The sequence below is a fragment of the Anoplophora glabripennis genome, unplaced genomic scaffold (genome assembly GCF_000390285.2).
Source record: "Anoplophora glabripennis isolate ALB-LARVAE unplaced genomic scaffold, Agla_2.0 scaffold736, whole genome shotgun sequence".
Lineage (NCBI taxonomy): Eukaryota > Metazoa > Arthropoda > Insecta > Coleoptera > Cerambycidae > Anoplophora > Anoplophora glabripennis.
Genome location: NW_019416827.1, coordinates 217652 through 239650, shown reverse-complemented (window position 1 = coordinate 239650; position 21999 = coordinate 217652). Strand labels below are relative to the sequence as shown.

Genomic DNA, 21999 nt, shown 5'->3' with positions numbered 1-21999 from the left:
ATGGCGATTCCGGTTATTTCTGAAATTGACATCACCTTTGTTATTTTAGATGGAACATCCTGTATATTATTGCAATTTTGGATTCTACGTCAATTTTTAGGTGAACTTTCATAATGGTTTCCTATTCTTAAAGTTAACCGTTTTTGACATATTTAATTTTTTTCAAAAAAAATTTAAAAAGCACTGCCTAATTCAAAAAGGTGTATATTTTACAATAATAAAGTTAGATCGATAAAATTTAAAGGGAACATAACTAAAACTCTTCTCTGCCATAATTTCAAAATGACTTAATTTCATACAGGGTGGTAGAAATTTAATTCCGAATTTAGTCAACTTTAAACCATCTTAACTTATTTTTTTTTAAATGGAACAGCCTGTATATTTTTACGCAACCTGATGAACAATTTTGTTCTCTTTCGAATCGTATAATGGTTCCCTATCCATATCTCTTCAGGTTTTTAAGGTATTTACTGTTTTTCGCACAGTCAACAGATATCGCATAATTTCTTGCGAGGATGCCTGTGAAATTTTTAGAACTTCAAAGAAAAGCACCTAATCTGTCACCAGTTTATTGTTGTCAATTTAACATAAGTGAATGTTTATTTGAGTATTATTTATTGTTAAAGAATGGATAACGTTAACATTTATCCAAATGCTGACATTCTATTTATTTATTCATGGAGAGTGGCACAAGATAATACCTAAATAGGACTTACAGGGTATTTAATGAGAGCTATCCTCATTTACCACCACTTTTTACGGAGAATTTTATGAAATCAATTTGAACATGGTCGAATTTCTGCACGTAAAATTTTTCCAAAGCCGATAACTTTAGATGAAATTAACATCATCAATGTTTTGGCATATTTTCATGCTTACCCTGAATCATCAGTTCGTGCTGCTGAACTGGATTTAGGCATTTCTAAAACCTCCATCCAAAAGATTTTGAAAACTAATGGTCAGCATCCATTTAAATTCAAATTTGTACCTGTACTTCATCCCGGGTGTAGTATGTGAAGAAAAATAATAGTTTTAAATTATTACATGATATAAAGGCTGCCTTTTATATTTCTGGAATGATGGTGCTGACACCTGACAACCGACATCCCTATCGGATAGATCGACTATTTGTCGATATACTTACTCAAAACGTTTTGACATACAGGTACTATTTCTATGGTTTACAGTGACTCGGCCAAAAAATGGAACTAAGTCGTCAACATCTCCATGCAATTACTTTTTATAACCTTTGACGTGGATTATCGAGACAACTTAATTCGATTTTGGCGATAAAGCACCATCGAAAACAACTGTATATCAGTGGCACACGGAATTCACTGATATTGCAAGATCGCCATGTGACACAGTCAGATTGAGACATTAGTGAGACCAGCATATATTCAATTATGCATGAACATTTGGCCACCGATAAAATTTGTTCACATTGAATCCCACATAATTTGACAAACGCTCAGTGAAAGGCTAGTGTCAATTGGTCGAAATAACTGCTCAAAAAATACAAACGCCGTACTTCAATACGCGTCTATGACATCGTAACAGGTGACGAATCATGGATCTATGCGTATGAGACCAAAAGTAAACATCATCAGTCGACCGTATGGGTCTTTGAAGATGAGCCAAACTCAACAAACGTTGTTCGCACGCAAAGAACTTCTAAGCAAATGGTCGCCTGTTTTTTCAGAACAAACAGACATGTGGTAACTGTACCATTAGTGCAACGTCGGACAGTGAATTCTGAATGGTACACAATCTAGAAGTCTTCGGAACAACACGAGGAACCAACCACCGAAAACGTATCACTTTCCACCTGGGCAGTGAGAGATCTCATACATTGGCTCAAACACAGATTTTTTGAAAACTGAAAAAGTTGAATTGAATCATCCGCCATACAACCCTGATTTGGCAACCAATGACTTATTTTTATTCCCGCACATCAAAAATAAATTACAAGGTCAACGTTTTTCGATTGATTTGTTTTCGCAATACTTTATGAAATTCCAGATCATAAGAACTCGCCTTTGGGATCTATTTAACAACAAATATTTGAAATTCTCGTGTTTTGCTAACGACAGTATATTCTATCCACATTCTTGGATTAAACTTACGTTTCATCCATGGTTAGATCAGCAAAATTTCTGCCTGTTGAAAAACTTTCTAGGCCTCTGATCAACGTAGTTAAGGCTTGTTCGTGTTCTTCCCTCAACCAGTGTAATTTAGCTTTTTCTACGAATAAAGTAGGAGGAGCGTACTCTTCGGCCTTTACTGTGTACGTGTAAGCTTGTTGGTGCATCTAAAACATGTTAAATTATTTTACGGTTAAGTGTTTGATATCTAAATCGTTTTACCCCTGCAGCCCTTGCAGTTTTAGCACTAAGTAGCCAATGCTCCCCTATAAGAGAATTTAGAAAGGGAATCGCTTGGGGAACTCTTTCCTCTGCGATTTTCTTGGCGAGGTTCAAAGAAACCCGCCTCATGCATAGCAGCGGCTCTACAACTCTAACAGATTCCTGTACAACCTGCAAAAACTATGATAATAAACAGCAACAATAGCAATGACGTACTATACCTTGATTCGTAACATCCATTCATCCGTCAATTTCATCATTACATTTTTCGTATATGTATTATCGTTAGGTTTCAAGAATAATTCGGAGAGCGTATTTTCAACTTGCCGAAGCTCGTTTAAGGCATGTAACTTAGATATACAACTGTACCCGTGCTGGTAAGCACCAACTTCCAAGCTAGCAGCGCCAAACGATTCCACTTGGGATTTTAATAGACCATCCAGCGTGTTTTTAAATTCGTCTCGATTTCCTATATTTCAAACACATAAACAACAAATAGTTTTAAAAATTACACGATTACCATTCTTTAAATATAGCAAGGCCTGTCCTACTTGTACACCCCAACTTTTGTTCCTAATAAGTTCTGGTTTCCTCAACAGACCATCGAGTTCGTCATATTCTCCCAAACGCCATAAAGGTTCGGCTTGCATTTCTAGCAACATGTTTCCGAATTCTAGTTGGTTGTTTTGAGCGCCTTTCACAAAATTTAAAGCAGTATTCACGTTGTCCAAGTCCAAATAGCACTGCACTAAACCCTAAAACGTATTTATTTTTGTGCGAGAATATATATTTTCATTAACACAAGTTTTACTTGAATGTGATGTATTTTCGGTTCTAATATTCTTTCGTAACAAGTTATTGCATCCGCTAACTTTCCAGAAACTTCTAATGCTAGAATTTTTTGTTCGATGGACGGTTCATTTTGTTGTAGTGCGCTCACACCAGCTACCCCATCTAATTCATCGAGTTGAGCATAAATCTAAAAAGATGCAGTTTTTTACAAAACTTTTACCTTCTGAAGGTTTTTTAGTTTAAAAATAATTTATACAGGGTGTAACTAAATAAGTGTAAAACATTTAAGGGGGTGATTCCTCATCGAAAAAAAGATAGGATCTTTCATATAAAGAAACTTCATTGGAGCATCCCTTGTTAACATACAACCCCTTAAAGGGGGTACATAAAATTTGTTTAACAATTTTTTTCACAAGCACTAAACAAGTTACAATATTGAAATTAACCTGACATTTTCTACTACCAAAAAGACACTTAGCCAGTAATTTATTTGGTTTACCCCATGGTTGTAAGGGGTGGAAAACGCAACCCCTAAAATTTATTTCCAACGTAATTTTTTGTCTTATTATTTTTTTACCATTTAAAAATTTATTTCCGATAGCCTGTTTCATTCTAAAAAAAAATGTCTCTTGAATTTTTTGCCCAAATTAAACCAGTTCGCAGCAAAAAATTATTTTACGAACAAGATACATATCGCCATAAAACGAAAATACGAAACTAATTTATCTAGTAGGCCGCCATTAGCGATACTGACAATTAAATTGGAATCAAGCTGTCAGTTTGTAAATTTTTGAAATTGAAGTAATACTAATTGTGTATTGTTCTGTTCTTAATTTGTTACTTTAATAATTCACTTGTTATTAAAATGGCATACACAAATGAGGAAATGGCTGATATGCATTACGTTTACGGTCTGTCGCAGGGGAATGGGTTAGAAGCTTCTACAAGATATGCTGAAATGTATCCTCAACGGCAGCATCCTTCACATAGAATATTTGTCTGACTTCATCAACGATTACGTGAATATGGTTCATTCAACAAAAGAACGCAGGATTGTGGTCGCCATCGAGAAGTAAGAACACCACAGCTTGAGGCAGCAGTACTTAATTTGATAGAAGAACAACCTACTACCAGTACTAGAAAGATTGCTTTCCAGCTAAATGTTGATCATATGACGGTATTTCGAATTTTAAAGGAACATCTCTTATACCCTTACCATCTGCAACGAGTACAGGCACTGTTACCGCGAGACTTTCCGAACCGTCTTGAATTTTGCAATTGGATGCTGGAAATGATTAGAAGAAATCGTGACTTTCTGAAGACGATCGAATTCACAGACGAATGTAGTTTTTCTCGGGACAAGATTATTAATTTTCATAATTACCACATATGGGCTGATGAAAACCATCACGCTATTGTCGAAACTAACCATCAAGAACAGTTTTCTCTTAAGGTGTGGGTCGGAGTTATTGGGGATTATTTAATTGGGCCTCATTTTCTACCTCCTCGATTAAATGGTGAGGCATACGTTCAATTTTTAAGAAAAGTGCATCCCCCCGTACTGCTGGAGGAAGTTCCTTTGGGCGTCAGAAGGGATATGGTTTTTATGCATGATGGGGCTCCCGCCCATTTTAGTCAAGTAGCACGTCAGCATTTAACTGAAACATATGCAAATCAGTGGATAGGTCGAGGAGGACCACAGAATTGGCCCGCTCGATCCCCGGATCTCAATCCTCTGGATTTGTCTACTTGGGGCCATTTGCAGCATTTGGTTTATCGTACTCCTGTTCGCGATGTAGAGGACTTAAGAAACCGCATTATCGATGCGTGCAGGGTAATTAGAGAGACTCCAGGAATATTTGAGCGAATACGTGGCTCAATGCGCCGACGTCTAGACGCATGCGTAATGTCTGAAGGTAGACATATTGAACATTTACTATGATTTCTACATGTTGTATGTTTTGTTATTATTAAATTAGTTTTGATTATTCCCCTTTAATCATTTAATGCAGGTAGTAACTACAAAATAACAGTAAATCCAGTCCGCATTTATGACGATGTATCTCTGTAGTTGTTCGTAAAATAATTTTTTACTGCGAACTGGTTTAATTTGGGCAAAAAATTCAAGAGACATTTTTTTTTAGAATGAAACAGGCTATCGGAAATAATTTTTTAAATGGTAAAAAAATAATAAGACAAAAAATTACGTTGGAAATAAATTTTAGGGGTTGCGTTTTCCACCCCTTACTACCATGGGGTAAACCAAATAAATTACTGGCTAAGTGTCTTTTTGGTAGTAGAAAATGTCAGGTTAATTTCAATATTGTAACTTGTTTAGTGCTTGTGAAAAAAATTGTTAAACAAATTTTATGTACCCCCTTTAAGGGGCTGTATCTTAACAAGGGATGCTCCAATGAAGTTTCTTTATATGAAAGATCCTATCTTTTTTTCGATGAGGAATCACCCCCTTAAATGTTTTACACTTATTTAGTTACACCCTGTATAAAAAATGCATTTAAAAGGATGAATATAGCGGCGATTTGCCTTTTTAACTAAAATCAGAAATTCACCTCTGCGAAAAATGAGAGATGGTTGTTTATTTCCGTGTTATTCTCCGTTATGTAATCTTCAAGGTACATTAAAGCTCTAGGATATTCCCCGCAATGATAATTGCATTTTGCCAGCTGAAGTTTGCAAAGTCTGAGTTGAAAGTTCTGAAAAAATTCAGTTTTTTTTAAACTAAATTACATAATATGTATATAAGCAAAAAATTATTAAATATGTACAATACACACCTTAATTTTTTTATAAAATTCATTAGTAATTCCTTCTAGGCCCTTTTGCCACTGCCACTCCCTTAACCAACGGTCCAAAAAGTCTAACAGTAAGAACACAACTTTTGTGCATTGCATCTGTTTTACTTCTTCGGGAGTTACAATTTGAGGTTCAACTGACACTCCTGGAATTTTCAATGGTCTTAACTAAAAATATACATTATTTAAATCAATGGTACTGTCAATATCTTTAACATTCTTACACCAAGAACGGTCTCATCCAATTTTCGTTTCTTTGTAAAGGAATTGGTAACGGTTTGAAACTCTACAAAAGATTTATCACCGATATCATCAGGTCCTTCTAATAAAGCATGTAATAGAATGTGTGGTAGAAAGTTCATCAGAATACGCTTGCTTTGTTTCATACTAGGTAAACAAACTGTCAAAAGTTGCTTTCTTTCATTTGGGAGTGAGGATAATAGGCTGCATGTCCAGCTAAAAATGTATTTTTATATTGTAGGTTAGATTAGGTTAGGTTTGGTTAAGTTCGGTTAAGTCTAAATACCAGCCCTCCACTGCAACCTTTTAGTCTGTTGTGGCTATGGTTGCGAATTAGGCGGGAGACTTCCGTAATTTTACAGAACATCCTGTTTCAAGCAGAACACTCTAAAACTACTGTATTTCAGTAACTCACTAATATTAATTAAGTTATATATATCGTAACAGAATACAACCGAGGTTGATACAAGTAGAATGTCTCGTGTGTTCCATTTCACGTGAGCGCTACATAACTTTATTATTTTAAATGGAACACCCTGTGTATTATTGCATTTTTGAATTCCGTTAATATTAGGTAGAGTTTATTAATTGTACATGGTGTTTAAAACTTACCGTTTTCGAGATAATCAGTTGTTCTTGAAAAAAATTATGATTTCAGCTCTCTAAATGAGGCTAGATAACGTCTAAACCGTAAGAGTTAGAAACCTGCAGTTTTCATAGTTCGTTTTGGCATAAATTACTCTATCTTGTCATCTGTGAGAAAAACATGTACGTTATTCAGACTCGGAAATACTGAGACCTACATTTAATAATCTTACGAGTTGAAAAACTTTTTTTTTTTCAAATGGAACGACCCATATTAATTGTCATGGGTGAATGCAAAATTGAATGCCATTCAACTGATATAAGATTGTCCATACTTATCTCTAACAGTTAGCCAGAAAAATCAGGTTCTTTTCTAAAGTCCAAAAAAGTAGCTATGTAACAGTGTCAAGAAGGCCTTGCAATTGTATTAGTACAACGTCGATACATAGGATTTTACAAAAGCACAGAACATCCTTATCGCATCCAATTATACCAAGAGTTACTAAAAGTAGACTTTCAGCGGAAACTGGAGTTTTGTCATGTTCTCCGATGAGGCTATTTTTCATAAAAATGGTTTCATTAATAATTATAACTGTAATTGCCATTATTATGACACAGTAAATCCTCACCAATTCCGGACAACTCATAGCCAACGATGGTCTTTCAATGTGTGGGGAGCAATTTTGAGAACCCATGTCATTGGACCAATCTTTTTTGACCAGCATCTAACTGGAGCAGTTTATTTAAACTTTTTAGCAAATACTCTAGAAGATTTGTTAGGCGACATATGCAACATGACGGTGCTCCACCTCACATTACCGCTGCGGTTCGTCAGTTTTTACACAAAACTTTTCCCAACAGACAGATTAGGAGCGGGGGACCAGTGAGTTGGCCTTGGCCAGATATGACAAGTTACCACTTCTTTTTATGGAGATTTATAAAAAGCAAAGTTTACGTTACAGTAGCAATTCAAGAAATTAGGCCAAACATGCTGACCGATGTTGAACAGTCTTTTAAAAACCGAATTTGTTTGTGTATTAATCAAAATAGAAAGAGTACTCAATAATTTTAATGGAAAACGCCAAAAGCTGGTTGCCTATGAGAATACGCAGTTTGAAGCATTGTTAGAAAACATTTAGAAACTAAAAGTTTATCATGTGTTTCATAATCACAGTAGATAAATGTTCATTCAAAATAGAAAGATTAGTAAAAAATAACAAAACCTAATTTTTCAATATAAATGGATGTAATTGCATATTTGAACGTAGTTTTTAGTTCTGATCAACTTTTCTTTATAACAATTTTCAATATTGTCAAATACAAAGGTACTTTACTCTTGAGTAAAATTCATATTTTTTGACAAACCGCGTATACGACTGAAAAAGTTTAATATCCGATGATTGTATATTAGATTTTAGAACATGCAGAATTTTTTATGAATAACTTTTTTTCCTAAAATTAATAATAAAAAAGTTTTCCATATGGTTCCAACTTAGTGAGACATACTCTATAATTTTTGCCAGTGGCACAATTGTCTACTTTTTCTCCATTCATGTGACTCCCGCTTTTAGTGTTTTCTAAATCTAGCACACTAATTGCAGCTCATACTTACTAAAATAATATTTGAATCTAGCGGCTTAGTAATAAAGTGCAGGAACAGCTCATAATGAACTTGTGATACTTCTCTTTTAAAATATAATTATTTTTACACTGCATATGATAAAAAACAATCTTACCAAATTGAGGTGGTATAACACATTACAATTAAGTAATAATTGTTAATTATTTTAAAATACTGTTACCCACATGTAAATCATTACAAATTTTATTACTCACTTGTATAACCAAGACTGGAAAGATGCACCTACATTGGAACCATAGATAGGAACTGGAAAATTGTTATTTACGATCGGTTGGGCTATCATATACCTAGAGCTTAGTAATGGCAACATTACTTCTTTGTGCGATTCGGGAAATTGCTCCCAAAGATAATATTTACTGCTAGATTGATCGGAAGAAATGTCGTAATCTTTTAATATCTCCTGTATAGCTAGGGCATATCTATCCATGTTCTATGTAAATAAAAATGTGTTAAGTGGTGACTGGAAATGTCGTACCGTACTTACCTGAGTATTCTTCTCTGTTTGCAGTGCCCTTATTAATTCATTTAGCAGGTTTATGATAAAACTGTCCTCGTTCATAAAGAAAGAGAATGATTTGTCGGTTTCTTGAGTGTATCTGAAAGTATAATTGAAAAAATCTATTTCGTTACAAAATGTATCTTAAATACAAAAAAATATATTAGGAATTCCTTCCTGTGATAGTTTTCAAAAGAAAAATTCGTATGGGTCTATGCCCTAATATTCAGTGTCTCAGTTTCATCTTTAACGATACTTGAGAAATAAATTTAAAAAACAGAAAGCTATAACACCCCATAGGAGGGTGGTCTGAAAAGTTTCCGACCTCAAGATGAAGATGACAGCACTCGTAAATATAAGCTAATGAATTTCGTTGTTCATCTGTTGACAATTACTCACCAAAGTTTCAGCCATTTTGGACGCGCAGTTGTTATGTAACAGTCGTTTGAGTGAGTTGATGTGAGTGTTTTTATGAAAATGGACAAAATCGAGCATCGAGCTGTCATTAAATATTTGTTTTTGAAAGGCAATACGTCTACACAAATTAAAGATGAGTTGGATTCTGTGTATGGGGACTCTGCACCATCATTTACCACAGTGAAATTTTGGGCAGCTGAATTTAAACGTGGCCGTAAGAGCTTGCGAGACGATGAACGTTTGGGGACGTCCAAAAACTGCAACTACCGACGAAAACATTGCCAAAGTTCACCAAATGGTGCTAGACGACCGCCGAATTAGTGAGAGAGATAGCAGAGGTTATGAACATGTCAAAAGAACGTGTTTGTCACATATTAAATCAACATTTAAACATGAGAAAGCTGTCCGCGCGTTGGGTGCCGCGTTTGCTCACATTAGACCAAAAACGTGTTCGAATGAACATTTCCAACGCTCTGTTGGCGCAGTTTAGGCGCGATAAAACCGAGTTTTGGCGCCGATTAATTACTGTAGATGAAAATTGGATACGCTATTATACGCAAACAAACAAAAACTGTTTTTTTGGCTAGGAAAGTGATGGCGACTGTTTTTTGGGATAGTCATAGAGTTATTTTAATCGATTATCTTCAAAAAGGAAAAACCATTACAAGAGCATACTACGCATCATTACTTGACAAGCTGAAAGCAGAACTTGCGGAAAAACGGCCACATTTGCAGAAAAAGAAAATCCTGTTTCACCAAGACAACACATCGTCTCACACCTCAGCGGTTGCCATGGTGAAAATCCACGAATTACGGTTTGAACGGTTTGACCATCCGCCTTACTCACCAGATCTAGCCCCAAGCAATTTCTTTTTGTTCCCTCATCTAAAAATTGCGCTCGGAGGACCGAGATTTTCGTCAAATGAAGAGGCAATCACCTCCGTGAACGATTATTTTGCAGAGAAAAACGCCGAGCACTATTTGGACGGGACGGGTTACAGAGATGGGAGCATCGCTGGGAGAAGTGTGTAGAGTTACAAGGAGACTATGTTGAAAAATAAAAAAAAAATCTGAAAAAATGTCTTGTATCTTTGTTAGGTCGGAAACTTTTCAGACCACCCTCGTATTTGGAAAGCTAAGCTGTTTAGGGCATAAGTTTTTCTTCTTAAAATTATCCAAGGAATTATTTTTCTATATATTTTTACATATGTGTGTTAGTAATATTTAGTTATAGGGACATTAAATAAGTCCTTGCTATTTTCTAATAGATGGTGGATGGATCTTATGAACCTGTTAAAAAAAGTCGATTTTTGAATAGCCTCAAAAGACGTATTGTTTTTCCGATATGGCATTAAATAACTGCCAGAATGATGGGAAAAAGTAGTGAATGGACAATAGTTTCAGTGACATATTTTTTACTATAAAGCATTACTTTTCGTGAAAAAAAGCGAGAACTTATTCAAATCCCATTAATTATGTTACCTTCGTGGTAAATGACTTGGTTCTATTGCGCCTAGCTCGCCAAATACCTCTCCGCATGCCAATTTTAAAGCCTCGTCTTTTTCCCGACAACCTAATGTTAACGTGTCGATAAGTTCTACAATCATATCGTCAATGCCGTTATAGTCCAATATCATCTGGTCTAATTCTTCTCTGCTCTGAACCAGATAGTTTTTTAATTGTTTCAAGCCCTGTAGTCTTACCTCCATGGCCTCATGTGACAAGTATTTTAAAAATGCTTGAATTTTCTGTTTCAAATTAAAATCTTCTAAGGGTTGCAAAGCGTTTTTTATCACGTTAGATACGTCATGATCCACATTTGCATTATTCACAAAAAATAAATCGGAAATGTAGTCCCTTGTATAAGCTTCCTTTTCTATAATGAGATATTTGAAAATAGCATTTGTCTCTCTAGGGCAATGGTCCAATAACGGCTGCATAGAAACAAATATCGTAGCCAACTGCGGCCCTAGAGATTCAATCTCGCAGGAGCGTATGAAAGAGTTCCACACTTCACATATTAAATGCGGATAATTTTCATATTTTATCGTCTGAAGCATTGCGATTATCTTAAAACGTAACGGCATGATATGTTTGGGACCCATAAATTTAAATAAGTCCGCTAAACTTTGTAAAAACCCCTCTTTCTTTGAATTCCTCGAAATCAGTCTAACATCAAAGTACAACAAAATTCCGAGGAAGTGCGGTTGAAGGTAATCGGGAATCGAATTCGATTTATTCTCTTTGTCTTCATCAGTCAGGATGGTTAAGGCTAGTATGACCCTATCCCTTTTTTCGTGAAAGTTCAGGAGTAGCTCATTTAAAATGATCTATAAATAAATATTTTATTTTATTATAATTACAGATAGACAGAGTCTTTCAGAGAAATTACTGTCAACACCAGCACATTTAAATCTTTTCTACAGGAAAGACTAGTGTGTTGTAATGAATAATATTTATACATCCGAGGAAGAGATACTTTAGCACAGATGTACCAATGGGTTCCGTTACTGGACCCATATTATTCTTAATTTTTATTAATGACATCCACAATTGACACCATTTCTTATAACATTAAGTATTAAATGCTGGGGTTTCATTTCATTTCATTTCATTTCATTTCATTTCATTTACTCACCCTGAAGTTCCTTTTCCTTAAAGCGGACCCACTCATCCCAGTTGTTTTTTCCAAAAAAAGCATACACTGCTTAAAATCATCCTTTGGCAGTTCCTCCAGAAATATGTAGATGAAAATATAACCATACTTGCAAGATAACATCTCCGACACATCTAACTCCATTAACAAGGCCATCTCTTGTATTAACTTTGTGACTGCAGGCATTTTAATTGTTTTAGCAATAAAAAATGGTAGAAGGTAATTACTCTCTTGATTTAAAAAATCTTTGGGGCTGTAGAACCCCAACATGAGCGAAACTTTTTCTAAAGAATTCACCAGGGTATAGTTAATAAGAACTTGATTTACAGAACTGAGATGAACAATAACCTTACACAGCTCTTTTTTGTTTTGGCTGTAGATCGAAGTGGTGGTCATTTCATTCGCTTTGGCCAACTTGAAACATTTATTTACAGCAAGCAACGAATATTTTGACGTGGGAATCATAATGAAATATATTAAAATTGTCATAGATTCCACCATAATGGTTTCATGTTTCATCATCGAAATTTCTTCCATTGTTCTTAACAGGGTATCTTGTAACACGTAATCGGAAAATTGTAATGATTTTTTTGTTAAACTGAGAAGTTTGTTAAATACTATTTCCAGAATGTCTTTTTTAGTGTCTTGAGATAATATGGAATTTTCCTAAAATAGAATATGTTTTGTAGTTCAAAACCGTTGAATTTTGAGATAGTGGGTGTGGAAGTAAAAAAAAGTTGATATTTATTCAAATGGAGTGGAGTTCGGTTATACCAAGGGTCGGCAAGTAATTTTAGGTGGAGTCCGAATACATTTGAAAATTTTTAAGGAGGTCCAGAAAAAAAACTCGTATTCCTTACTAATTTTTTGTTTTAATTTGCACTCACAAAATAATATGATAGATAGGCATATTTGTATTCAAAAATCAATTGTTATCTATAGAAAAATATTTTTTTTAAATAATTTGACTTTCAAAAAATTTTTGGCGGTCCAGTTTTTATCTTTCGCGGTCCGGATCTGGACCGCGGTCCGCCAGTTGCCGACCGCTGGGTTATACCAATATCTCAAGTGACAGTGAAATCACGTCATACTAAAAGATACATTTAATGACAAGCAAACCGAAAATGAGAGAGATAGAGAGAGGGATGAAGAGGGAGAGCAAGGGGGAAATGGTGATGGAGGGGGGATGAAGTGGAAGGAGAGGGATGGAGAGGGATGTGGTAGGAAGGGTGAGGGGAAGGAGGGAAAGAGAGATCACTAGGAGTTAATTTTAGTAATCCCATAATATGATCTCAGTCATTAACAGTGGAGTCGTAATAACCAAACTCCACTGTATCTGTGAAGATGTTAGACTTACGAAAATTGGGCTGTTGATATTATTAATTAAAGGCAAAAATTCACTGAATTGATAAATATTGGAAGCAATTTAAATGTATTCTATTCTGTGCTACCTATTTTAAAATAAAACAAAATAACTTCAAAGCTCATAAAATGACAAAAATATAAAAAAAATTACTTTTTTTAGTTTGAGTTTAAATTTGTTTTGCATTCTTTTAAATTTCCTATTTAATTGAAATTTTGTTTTCCATATTGCCTTATTGATTTTTTTTAAATAATTAGATAATTAAAAATGATATTGTAATTGAAATTATTTAATTATTATTATTTCATTAATTGAAAAGCAAAATTCAAAGGATTATACAGGGTAGGAAAGTACCGATGGTCTATCTGAAGTTACGTGAGAGCGATAAAGTAAGCCATAGAAATCCATGCGATAGAGAAGGATGGCTATAATGAAGGTGTGTCATAGTCACCGCCCGTTTCGCCCTTCCACAAATAAGATCCACTTGTTATTTGTGGAAGGGCGAAATGGGCGTTGACTATTAGACGCCTTCATTATAGCCATCCTTGTCTATCACATGGATTTCTATGGCTTACTTTATCGCTCTCACGTAACTCCTGATAGACCATCGGTACTTTCCTACACTGTATATAATTTTTTCAGATTACACTATGACATTTAAGAAAGTGTTAACTACACATAGCAACATTTTAATAGAACGATAAAAAACTAAGTTTTAAAAATGTTATTAGTCAGTTTTTTCTAACAGAAACGGCACAAAAATTTGTAAAATAGGCTACAATTAGATCATTTTTGTTTTAACAGTCTATTGAAATTTAAAAATAAGCAATACTTAAGGAAAAGAAAGTAGAATTTATCTCTGTTCCTTTAAATGTACCAGTTTATTTAAAATATTTCTTTTAAGGGAGGCATTTTTATGCGTAATTTTCAGTGAATTTATAGCAGTTATTTGATAATGGTTTTGCAAAATCTAAGCAAGTTAGAAACAATATTTCTTCACTGTACCATTTATACAAGTTTTCTCCAAGGCATGATACAGGTTACAAGCTGACAATACATTCAGAATAAGGAAAAAGGGAATATTTTTACATCTTATGTTTGTGATTACATTTCCTGAACTTTAGACGCCTGTTGAATATACAGAAAATCACATACAGTACTAGAAACATAATCACACCCCACAGAATGCTTTTATAAAACTATGTACATGAATGAATTATAATTATTGAGTATTTTTTGCGAAATTCTCGACAAAACAGGAAAGGTATATTCTGATGTTTACTCGGTTGCCTATGTTCTCCATGTCCGTCATCTTTCACAGTGAAAAATTAAAAGGAATCCTTCTTGTACTATCATTGTGTCATTAGAAATCATGTCACGTTTTAACAACTATATGGACATATCTAACTTCTAATAAATATGATATTTTAAGTTCGTTATGGAATTTTAGTCTAAAATGATCCAAGAGCAACTTCCTGAAGTTATGAAATGAGCTTGGAAAACATTATGTATATTAAATATATTTATATACCTGTTCATGTCCAACAGTTAAATAAACCACATCAGCAAATTTCTCACGCACTTTCTTGTTTTGGTCTCCAGCAAGTTCTATCCAAATCTTTGCAACGCTTGCAAAATGGAATTGTAAGACATGACTAGAAAAATATGGTAGTGCTTCTAAAGCTGCCATCTTTATATCTGCTGTACCAGTTGTAAAAACTGTTAGAGTGGGTTTCAGCAAAAAATTTGAAAGAGAAGGTTCAAATTGAATTTTTTGGAAGGTAATTCCGACTGCATCTTCACCGAATCTTGGTTTTACAAAATTATCAACATCCTCGTTTTTTAAATCACATTTGACGCAGCATATTTTTATAGTAAGTTTATTTTCAGTATTATTCCACTTTAGAACGTTTAGGAAGTCGGATGATAAACAACACAAAATATTTGGCACTATATTCATTGACTTTTCCTGGATTGTTTTATGAGACATAAAAAAAATTGGCTTGAAAATATTTAAAATTAAGTTTTCCACATCTTTGAATACATTGAGGAGATGTGGCACTGCTTCAATTATCTGCAAAGAAAAAAAATGTATAATTTCACAAATATTTTCATTGAAACTACTAAACTAATTGATGATTAAAAAACTTAAAATAGACAGAATTTCGAAAATACCTTTAAAAAGTTTCTCTTAATTTAAATATAATACATATTACACATACAGTATGACTCATTAAAAACCAAGACACATTTCTAAAACTTTTTGGGACATACCTACGAATCCAATAATTTTTTTTTATAAACAGTGGCTTTCTAGATGCAGGTGTTTGTTAAGGTTAGTAAGCCAGATTTTTAATAAATACATGCCCAAAGATATTGCAACGAGCCACATATTACGAACTGGAGCATTGTAATTGCTAAATACATTTAGATGGCCAATAAGTACTTATAAAAAGAATTATCAAAATCATGTCCCAAAAATTTTTTTAAATGGCTGATCTAGTTCTTAATGGGCCACACTGTATTTTAATAACTTTAGTAAAAGTTTTTTTATAACCGTTAATGGATATTTATATTTTCCAATTCTCAATTAAATGTTACATACTGAAAATAAACATCTTTTTAAAGATCATTGAATATTTTTTTACTTACCAACAGTATAAGTTCTTCATTGTTCGATTCTATGACATTTGTACAAATTTTCATATATAACTTCTCGATTTGTTGAACTTGTGAGGTGTTCAAGATCAATAAACTGCTCGACATAACAATAAAAAGTTCATTTATGTGCTGAAGAGAAATATTCTTGTCCACATTTTGTGTGGATAAAGAGGAATAGAATAATTTAATTCCTCTTTTAATTTCACTCAGTGCCCCCATTCCGATAAAGTTTTCAGGGAGTTCATTAATATTTTTATAACAAGAAGGATAGAGCAGAGGAAAGGCCAAAAAATGAAATATAATATCAACATTTTTTGAATTTGAAATAAGGATTAAGTTTATGAAAAATCTTAGACATCGTTCAGGTTTAACCTCTGTACTACCACAATTATTACAGTGAGCATTGTATTTTATAAGAAAATATAACAAGATTTCTTTTTCTTCAAAAAAATATAAACTTTTACTTTTCTCGATTTTTTTAAATTCCATTATGATTTGTAATAACATATCTGTAATATTTTCAAAAAAATCTAAAAATTTTGTTATACTACATGTATTCCTACATTGCATTTCTTTTAAATTTTCTAGAATTCTTTTATAAATTGTTTTCCATACATCACATGTATCGATTTGATATAAATTTAAGTATGACTTTTCATCCTTAGATTCACAAATTTCATTGAATATTATATTTTTAAAACAATAAACAGGTAAACCACTGGAAAAGTTAACCATTTGACAAACTTTTTTAAAAAATCTTTCATCTTTCTCATAACTCATATTATAGTTATTAGTTTTAATAACCATAAGTAATACATTTTTGGATGGTAAAAACTGATTTTCTGTTTCTAAATATTTTGAAACAATAAAGTTACCTATCCTCCTATTATTATTACAATTTATGTCACTACTAAATTGTAAGTATGATATCAGTAAAGTCTCAAGTTTCTCCTTGTCTTCATTTTTAAATCCGACTTCTGTATTATAAAAATGATAAACATTCTGTTCAAAAAGTGACGAAAATATTCTAAATTTTTTTATTATATCTAAATCATATTCCTCAAAACCATGTTTTGGTTGACTGTAAATATTAACAAAAATATCAGTTATATCTAATTTCATCGGAAAGTCTATCACAGACATTAAATATAAGATGGCATCAAGAGATTTTAAGGTACTTTCATCAAAACTAAAAAATAAAAAATTTTCTAGTAGAATATATTTAAGAAATTTTATTAATTTCCCTATTAGTACGATGCATTTTTTTCTTGAGGTAATTTCTATATATATTTGAGTTAAATCAAGTTTGGTATTCAAATCAGTAAATGTTGTAGGTACGAACACATGAAGTAAAAGTTTATCGTGTGGCTCCTTGTAATAATTAACTAAAGACTCAAATGCTCGGTGGTACTCTTTTGCTAGCTCATGATAAATATGTACTTGAGTTTTAGACAGTTGTTCCAAAATAGACAACTGGGTCTCAATAATAATATCGTGAATTTTTGAAAATCTATCATATCCTAATAAATAAAAAAACTGTCCTAAAAGCCAAGTTGTGAATGCTTTATATTTTTCTCCTATTTCTTGATACTGCTCAAAGGAGACTTGAGGATCTCGACTGTAAATAAAAATATTTGAAAATTCTTTTGACTGTATGATGCCAGCTAATCTTTTAACGCCTGATTCTGAGCAATCTCCCTTAATTAATACAGGTACTGTATCATTAAACATTTTCCACATTCCAAATGCTGGAATATCATTTTCAATTGTTGACATTTTTAACCTAAAATTTAATACATGATACATTATAATTAGAGTTCCTATTTATGATATACCTATTTTTATAATGAATAATATCTTAATCGAATATTTTGTGCAGGTTTTTAGAAGTTTATAATTTCGTTACCTAAATATTTCAACTGAAACTATTTAATAAACGAATAGTAGTTATGTATTTGGACTACTTGGCGCGAAAATAAGCTTGTGATCAGGGGTTTTCGGATGATCTGAGATCAGATCAGATGGATCAGTACAGTTGTTTTCCGAATTGAAGAAGTATTTTTGTATTTAAAAACAAATATTTAATTCATTATAACTGTTTTTGAATGCCATAGGACGGACAATAGAGACAGATCCAAGTTTTAACATTAAAATATTGTAAAAAATCTTTTTTAAATGGTTTACCTTTCGAACGACAAGATAAGTGATCCTACTGATCGAGTTAATAAGATCACAGTCTCTGAACACCCCTTCGGGCATATACCCACTAGAGGTAGCCTTCAATACTAAACGAGCGAGGCGTGCGAGAGAGAAAGCACATTATACTGTAAGCTATCTCTCTCGCTCCGTAATGTGAGGTGCTGGAGCACGGTCCGTAAAATTACGAACCATGGTGCTGGAGATTTATTACTCTGAGGGGGGATCACGGGGTCTAATTCTCAACCAATAAAATTTACGGAGTGAGAAATAGCTTGTAGTTTTATTTGCTTTCTCTCTCGCACGTCTGTTTGCTCATTTAGCTTTGAAGGCTGCCTCTAGTCATATATTTATAAAACCTATATTGAGTCTAATTATCCAAAAGTGTAACAAACAATATAGTCCGGGAGGCAGCGACAGAAATTTTGCACCAATTCCTACAAAGCTGATTTTTTCTCATTTTGTTGTTTTGATATCGTAAGTAAACGGAACGGCAGTCTACCGCGCCAATGTGGGGGCAAACGTTAGTAACAATTTTTTAAACATGTAAATAAATAATACTTAAATGCCTTATACCTACAAGGCTGAAACTTTTTAGAGTGATCAATTATACCTAAAAATACAGTATAGTGATAGTCTACCGCGTCGGAAGGGGGGCCATCAAGGGTCTACCACCCACGCAAGGTGTTGAAAAATTAACTTTTTTGACTTATTTCTACAAGGCTGAATTTTTTTCTCAAATACTTTAGTTTATAAGAGAACCAAAAAAAAACAGTCTACCGATCATCTAAGGGTGCAAAGCCTTGATAGACGCAATGGAATGCACGATCTCCCGAGCGCAGTCGCTGCGCCGATTCACTGTAAGCCGCTCTGAATAATAACTCATACCGGGATTAAATTACAATCTACAAAGCTGCTTTTTTGTCTATAGATATCTTACAATAATTATTGTCAAATAAACGTCTTATACCTTCGATACGAGGTGGCTAAAGCTTCGGTAGACGTGGCGAAAGTTTTTGCGCGGAAGTTGCTTAAAATTCCAAATTTATTATTAATTATAATTTTTTGAGCTTACACCATTATTTAAACGTATGATATAGTAACAACGAGCGAGCGTTAGCGAGCGAGATTTTTGCTAGTATAATAGGTATTAACAAAAGTTAAAAAATTTTTTTTTTCAAATAACTGACCTTTTTCTTTTTTAACATTGAATAATTAAATTTATTTCACTTTTACTTATAATTTATAACAATAATACTTTTCGATAATAGCGCGCGAAATGCTTGATTTGCGATTCATCATCACATTCGTCAATTACACTCGTGCGAGAATTATTCTATCGCACTAGTATCGAACAATATTTTACGACACTTATTTATAAAATAAATGATAACAACGCAAATGTTTTTTATTACAACAATATAGTAATTATATAAAAAATAAATATATTTTTCTTATTCCTCATCGCTACTGACATTTGATTCCTCATCGCCTTCCATATCATCACTATCTTCATCCTCATCATCTTTCTGGTCACACACTCCATCATTTTCTTTAAGGTATTGACAACCGTCATTTGCAATTTCTGTATCTGCAAATAGCAATATATTATTAAATATTTATTATATTATGCTAACATAAATTCACCCCCTTTAGGGTCTGAAAGTCATTTTTTAATTGAGTTTTAGACTTCCTTAAAATGCAAATATGTGTACCTGAATCTTTATCGTTCTGTAGATCAAACGTCACATCATCGATTGACTGAGGCAATTGGTCGCCACTAAACCAATTAAAATCATATCTTGCATTCTCATCCACTTTCCAGCCACAGTCGAGTGGGGATAATGTTGTAGGCTCTTTTAAGTGAGCATTACTCCAAATTTGTGCAATATATGCTGTTCGGAGTATGTGTTCTCGGAGCTCTGATTGACAAGGTGGTAAAGCAGATGCATCGAAACTCTTGACCTTTTGACGAAAGATTTTATCGTTAGTAGTTTTGTAAGCTTTCAAAAACATCACTGATCGATGTGACGTTTGATCTACAGAACGATAAAGATTCAGGTACACATATTTGCATTTTAAGGAGGTCTAAAACTCAATTAAAAAATGACTTTCAGACCCTAAAGGGGGTGAATTTATGTTAGCATAATATAATAAATATTTAATAATATATTGCTATTTGCAGATACAGAAATTGCAAATGACGGTTGTCAATACCTTAAAGAAAATGATGGAGTGTGTGACCAGAAAGATGATGAGGATGAAGATAGTGATGATATGGAAGGCGATGAGGAATCAAATGTCAGTAGCGATGAGGAATAAGAAAAATATATTTATTTTTTATATAATTACTATATTGTTGTAATAAAAAACATTTGCGTTGTTATCATTTATTTTATAAATAAGTGTCGTAAAATATTGTTCGATACTAGTGCGATAGAATAATTCTCGCACGAGTGTAATTGACGAATGTGATGATGAATCGCAAATCAAGCATTTCGCGCGCTATTATCGAAAAGTATTATTGTTATAAATTATAAGTAAAAGTGAAATAAATTTAATTATTCAATGTTAAAAAAGAAAAAGGTCAGTTATTTGAAAAAAAAAATTTTTGAACTTTTGTTAATACCTATTATACTAGCAAAAATCTCGCTCGCTAACGCTCGCTCGTTGTTACTATATCATACGTTTAAATAATGGTGTAAGCTCAAAAAACTGTAATTAATAATAAATTTGGAATTTTAAGCAACTTCCGCGCAAAAACTTTCGCCACGTCTACCGAAGCTTTAGCCACCTCGTATCGAAGGTATAAGACGTTTATTTGACAATAATTATTGTAAGATATCTATAGACAAAAAAGCAGCTTTGTAGATTGTAATTTAATCCCGGTATGAGTTATTATTCAGAGCGGCTTACAGTGAATCGGCGCAGCGACTGCGCTCGGGAGATCGTGCATTCCATTGCGTCTATCAAGGCTTTGCACCCTTAGATGATCGGTAGACTTTTTTTTTTTGGTTCTCTTATAAACTAAAGTATTTGAGAAAAAAAATTCAGCCTTGTAGAAATAAGTCAAAAAAGTTAATTTTTCAACACCTTGCGTGGGTGGTAGACCCTTGATGGCCCCCCTTCCGACGCGGTAGACTATCACTATACTGTATTTTTAGGTATAATTGATCACTCTAAAAAGTTTCAGCCTTGTAGGTATAAGGCATTTAAGTATTATTTATTTACATGTTTAAAAAATTGTTACTAACGTTTGCCCCCACATTGGCGCGGTAGACTGCCGTTCCGTTTACTTACGATATTAAAACAACAAAATGAGAAAAAATCAGCTTTGTAGGAATAATTACATCAATAATGTCGCTGCCTCCCGGGCTAATAGGGTTCCGACGTATATTCCCATTCGTGTTTGTCACGGCCCGCACTTATAAAGCGTCTGCGCAAAACAATCAAGGCGATTGGCTGATTTATGATTATCGATCGGTTTTTCGGGATATCTCATCTAACCTAACATTTCGATTTCGAAATTGGGATATTTCTAAGTGTTATATTTAAGCGTTTGTGATTATATACTAGTTTACTATCAATTAAGAATAGGGGTACATTTATTTTTCCATCGTCAGATGTTTATTCTGTTTGTAAAATCTGCGAAAGAATATTTCGTGAAAACATTCATGATATATTTGTAAAGAAAAATATAAAACAAATTCTTGTAATTAAAATTTTTGTGCAGGTGGGCCACTTATTTAATACAGAATATATGGATGATCAC

At 33.4% G+C, this 21999-nt stretch overlaps 2 protein-coding genes across 2 annotated transcripts; both read right to left on the bottom strand.

Annotated features, from left to right (window-relative positions):
* Positions 1-2126: 2126 nt before the first annotated feature.
* On the bottom strand, positions 2127-16581 carry LOC108913050 (serine/threonine-protein kinase ATR-like; the record flags this gene model as incomplete). Its single annotated transcript, XM_018718511.1, has 14 exons — positions 16023-16581; positions 14902-15444; positions 11990-12673; positions 10834-11681; positions 8923-9034; positions 8633-8868; positions 6196-6427; positions 5954-6139; positions 5729-5872; positions 3178-3345; positions 2887-3121; positions 2588-2835; positions 2367-2537; positions 2127-2311 (listed from the first exon to the last, which is right to left on the bottom strand). Coding segments are annotated over exons 1-14 (4508 nt in total), but the record flags the coding sequence as incomplete, so codon positions are not given.
* A 3040-nt stretch (positions 16582-19621) lies between these two features.
* LOC111691960 lies at positions 19622-20267 on the bottom strand. Its single transcript, XM_023455523.1, has 2 exons — positions 19943-20267; positions 19622-19818 (listed from the first exon to the last, which is right to left on the bottom strand). The coding sequence occupies exons 1-2, from the start codon at positions 20241-20243 to the stop codon at positions 19682-19684; spliced, it is 438 nt and encodes a 145-aa protein (XP_023311291.1). The 5' UTR covers positions 20244-20267; the 3' UTR covers positions 19622-19681.
* Between the last annotated feature and the right edge of the window lie 1732 nt (positions 20268-21999).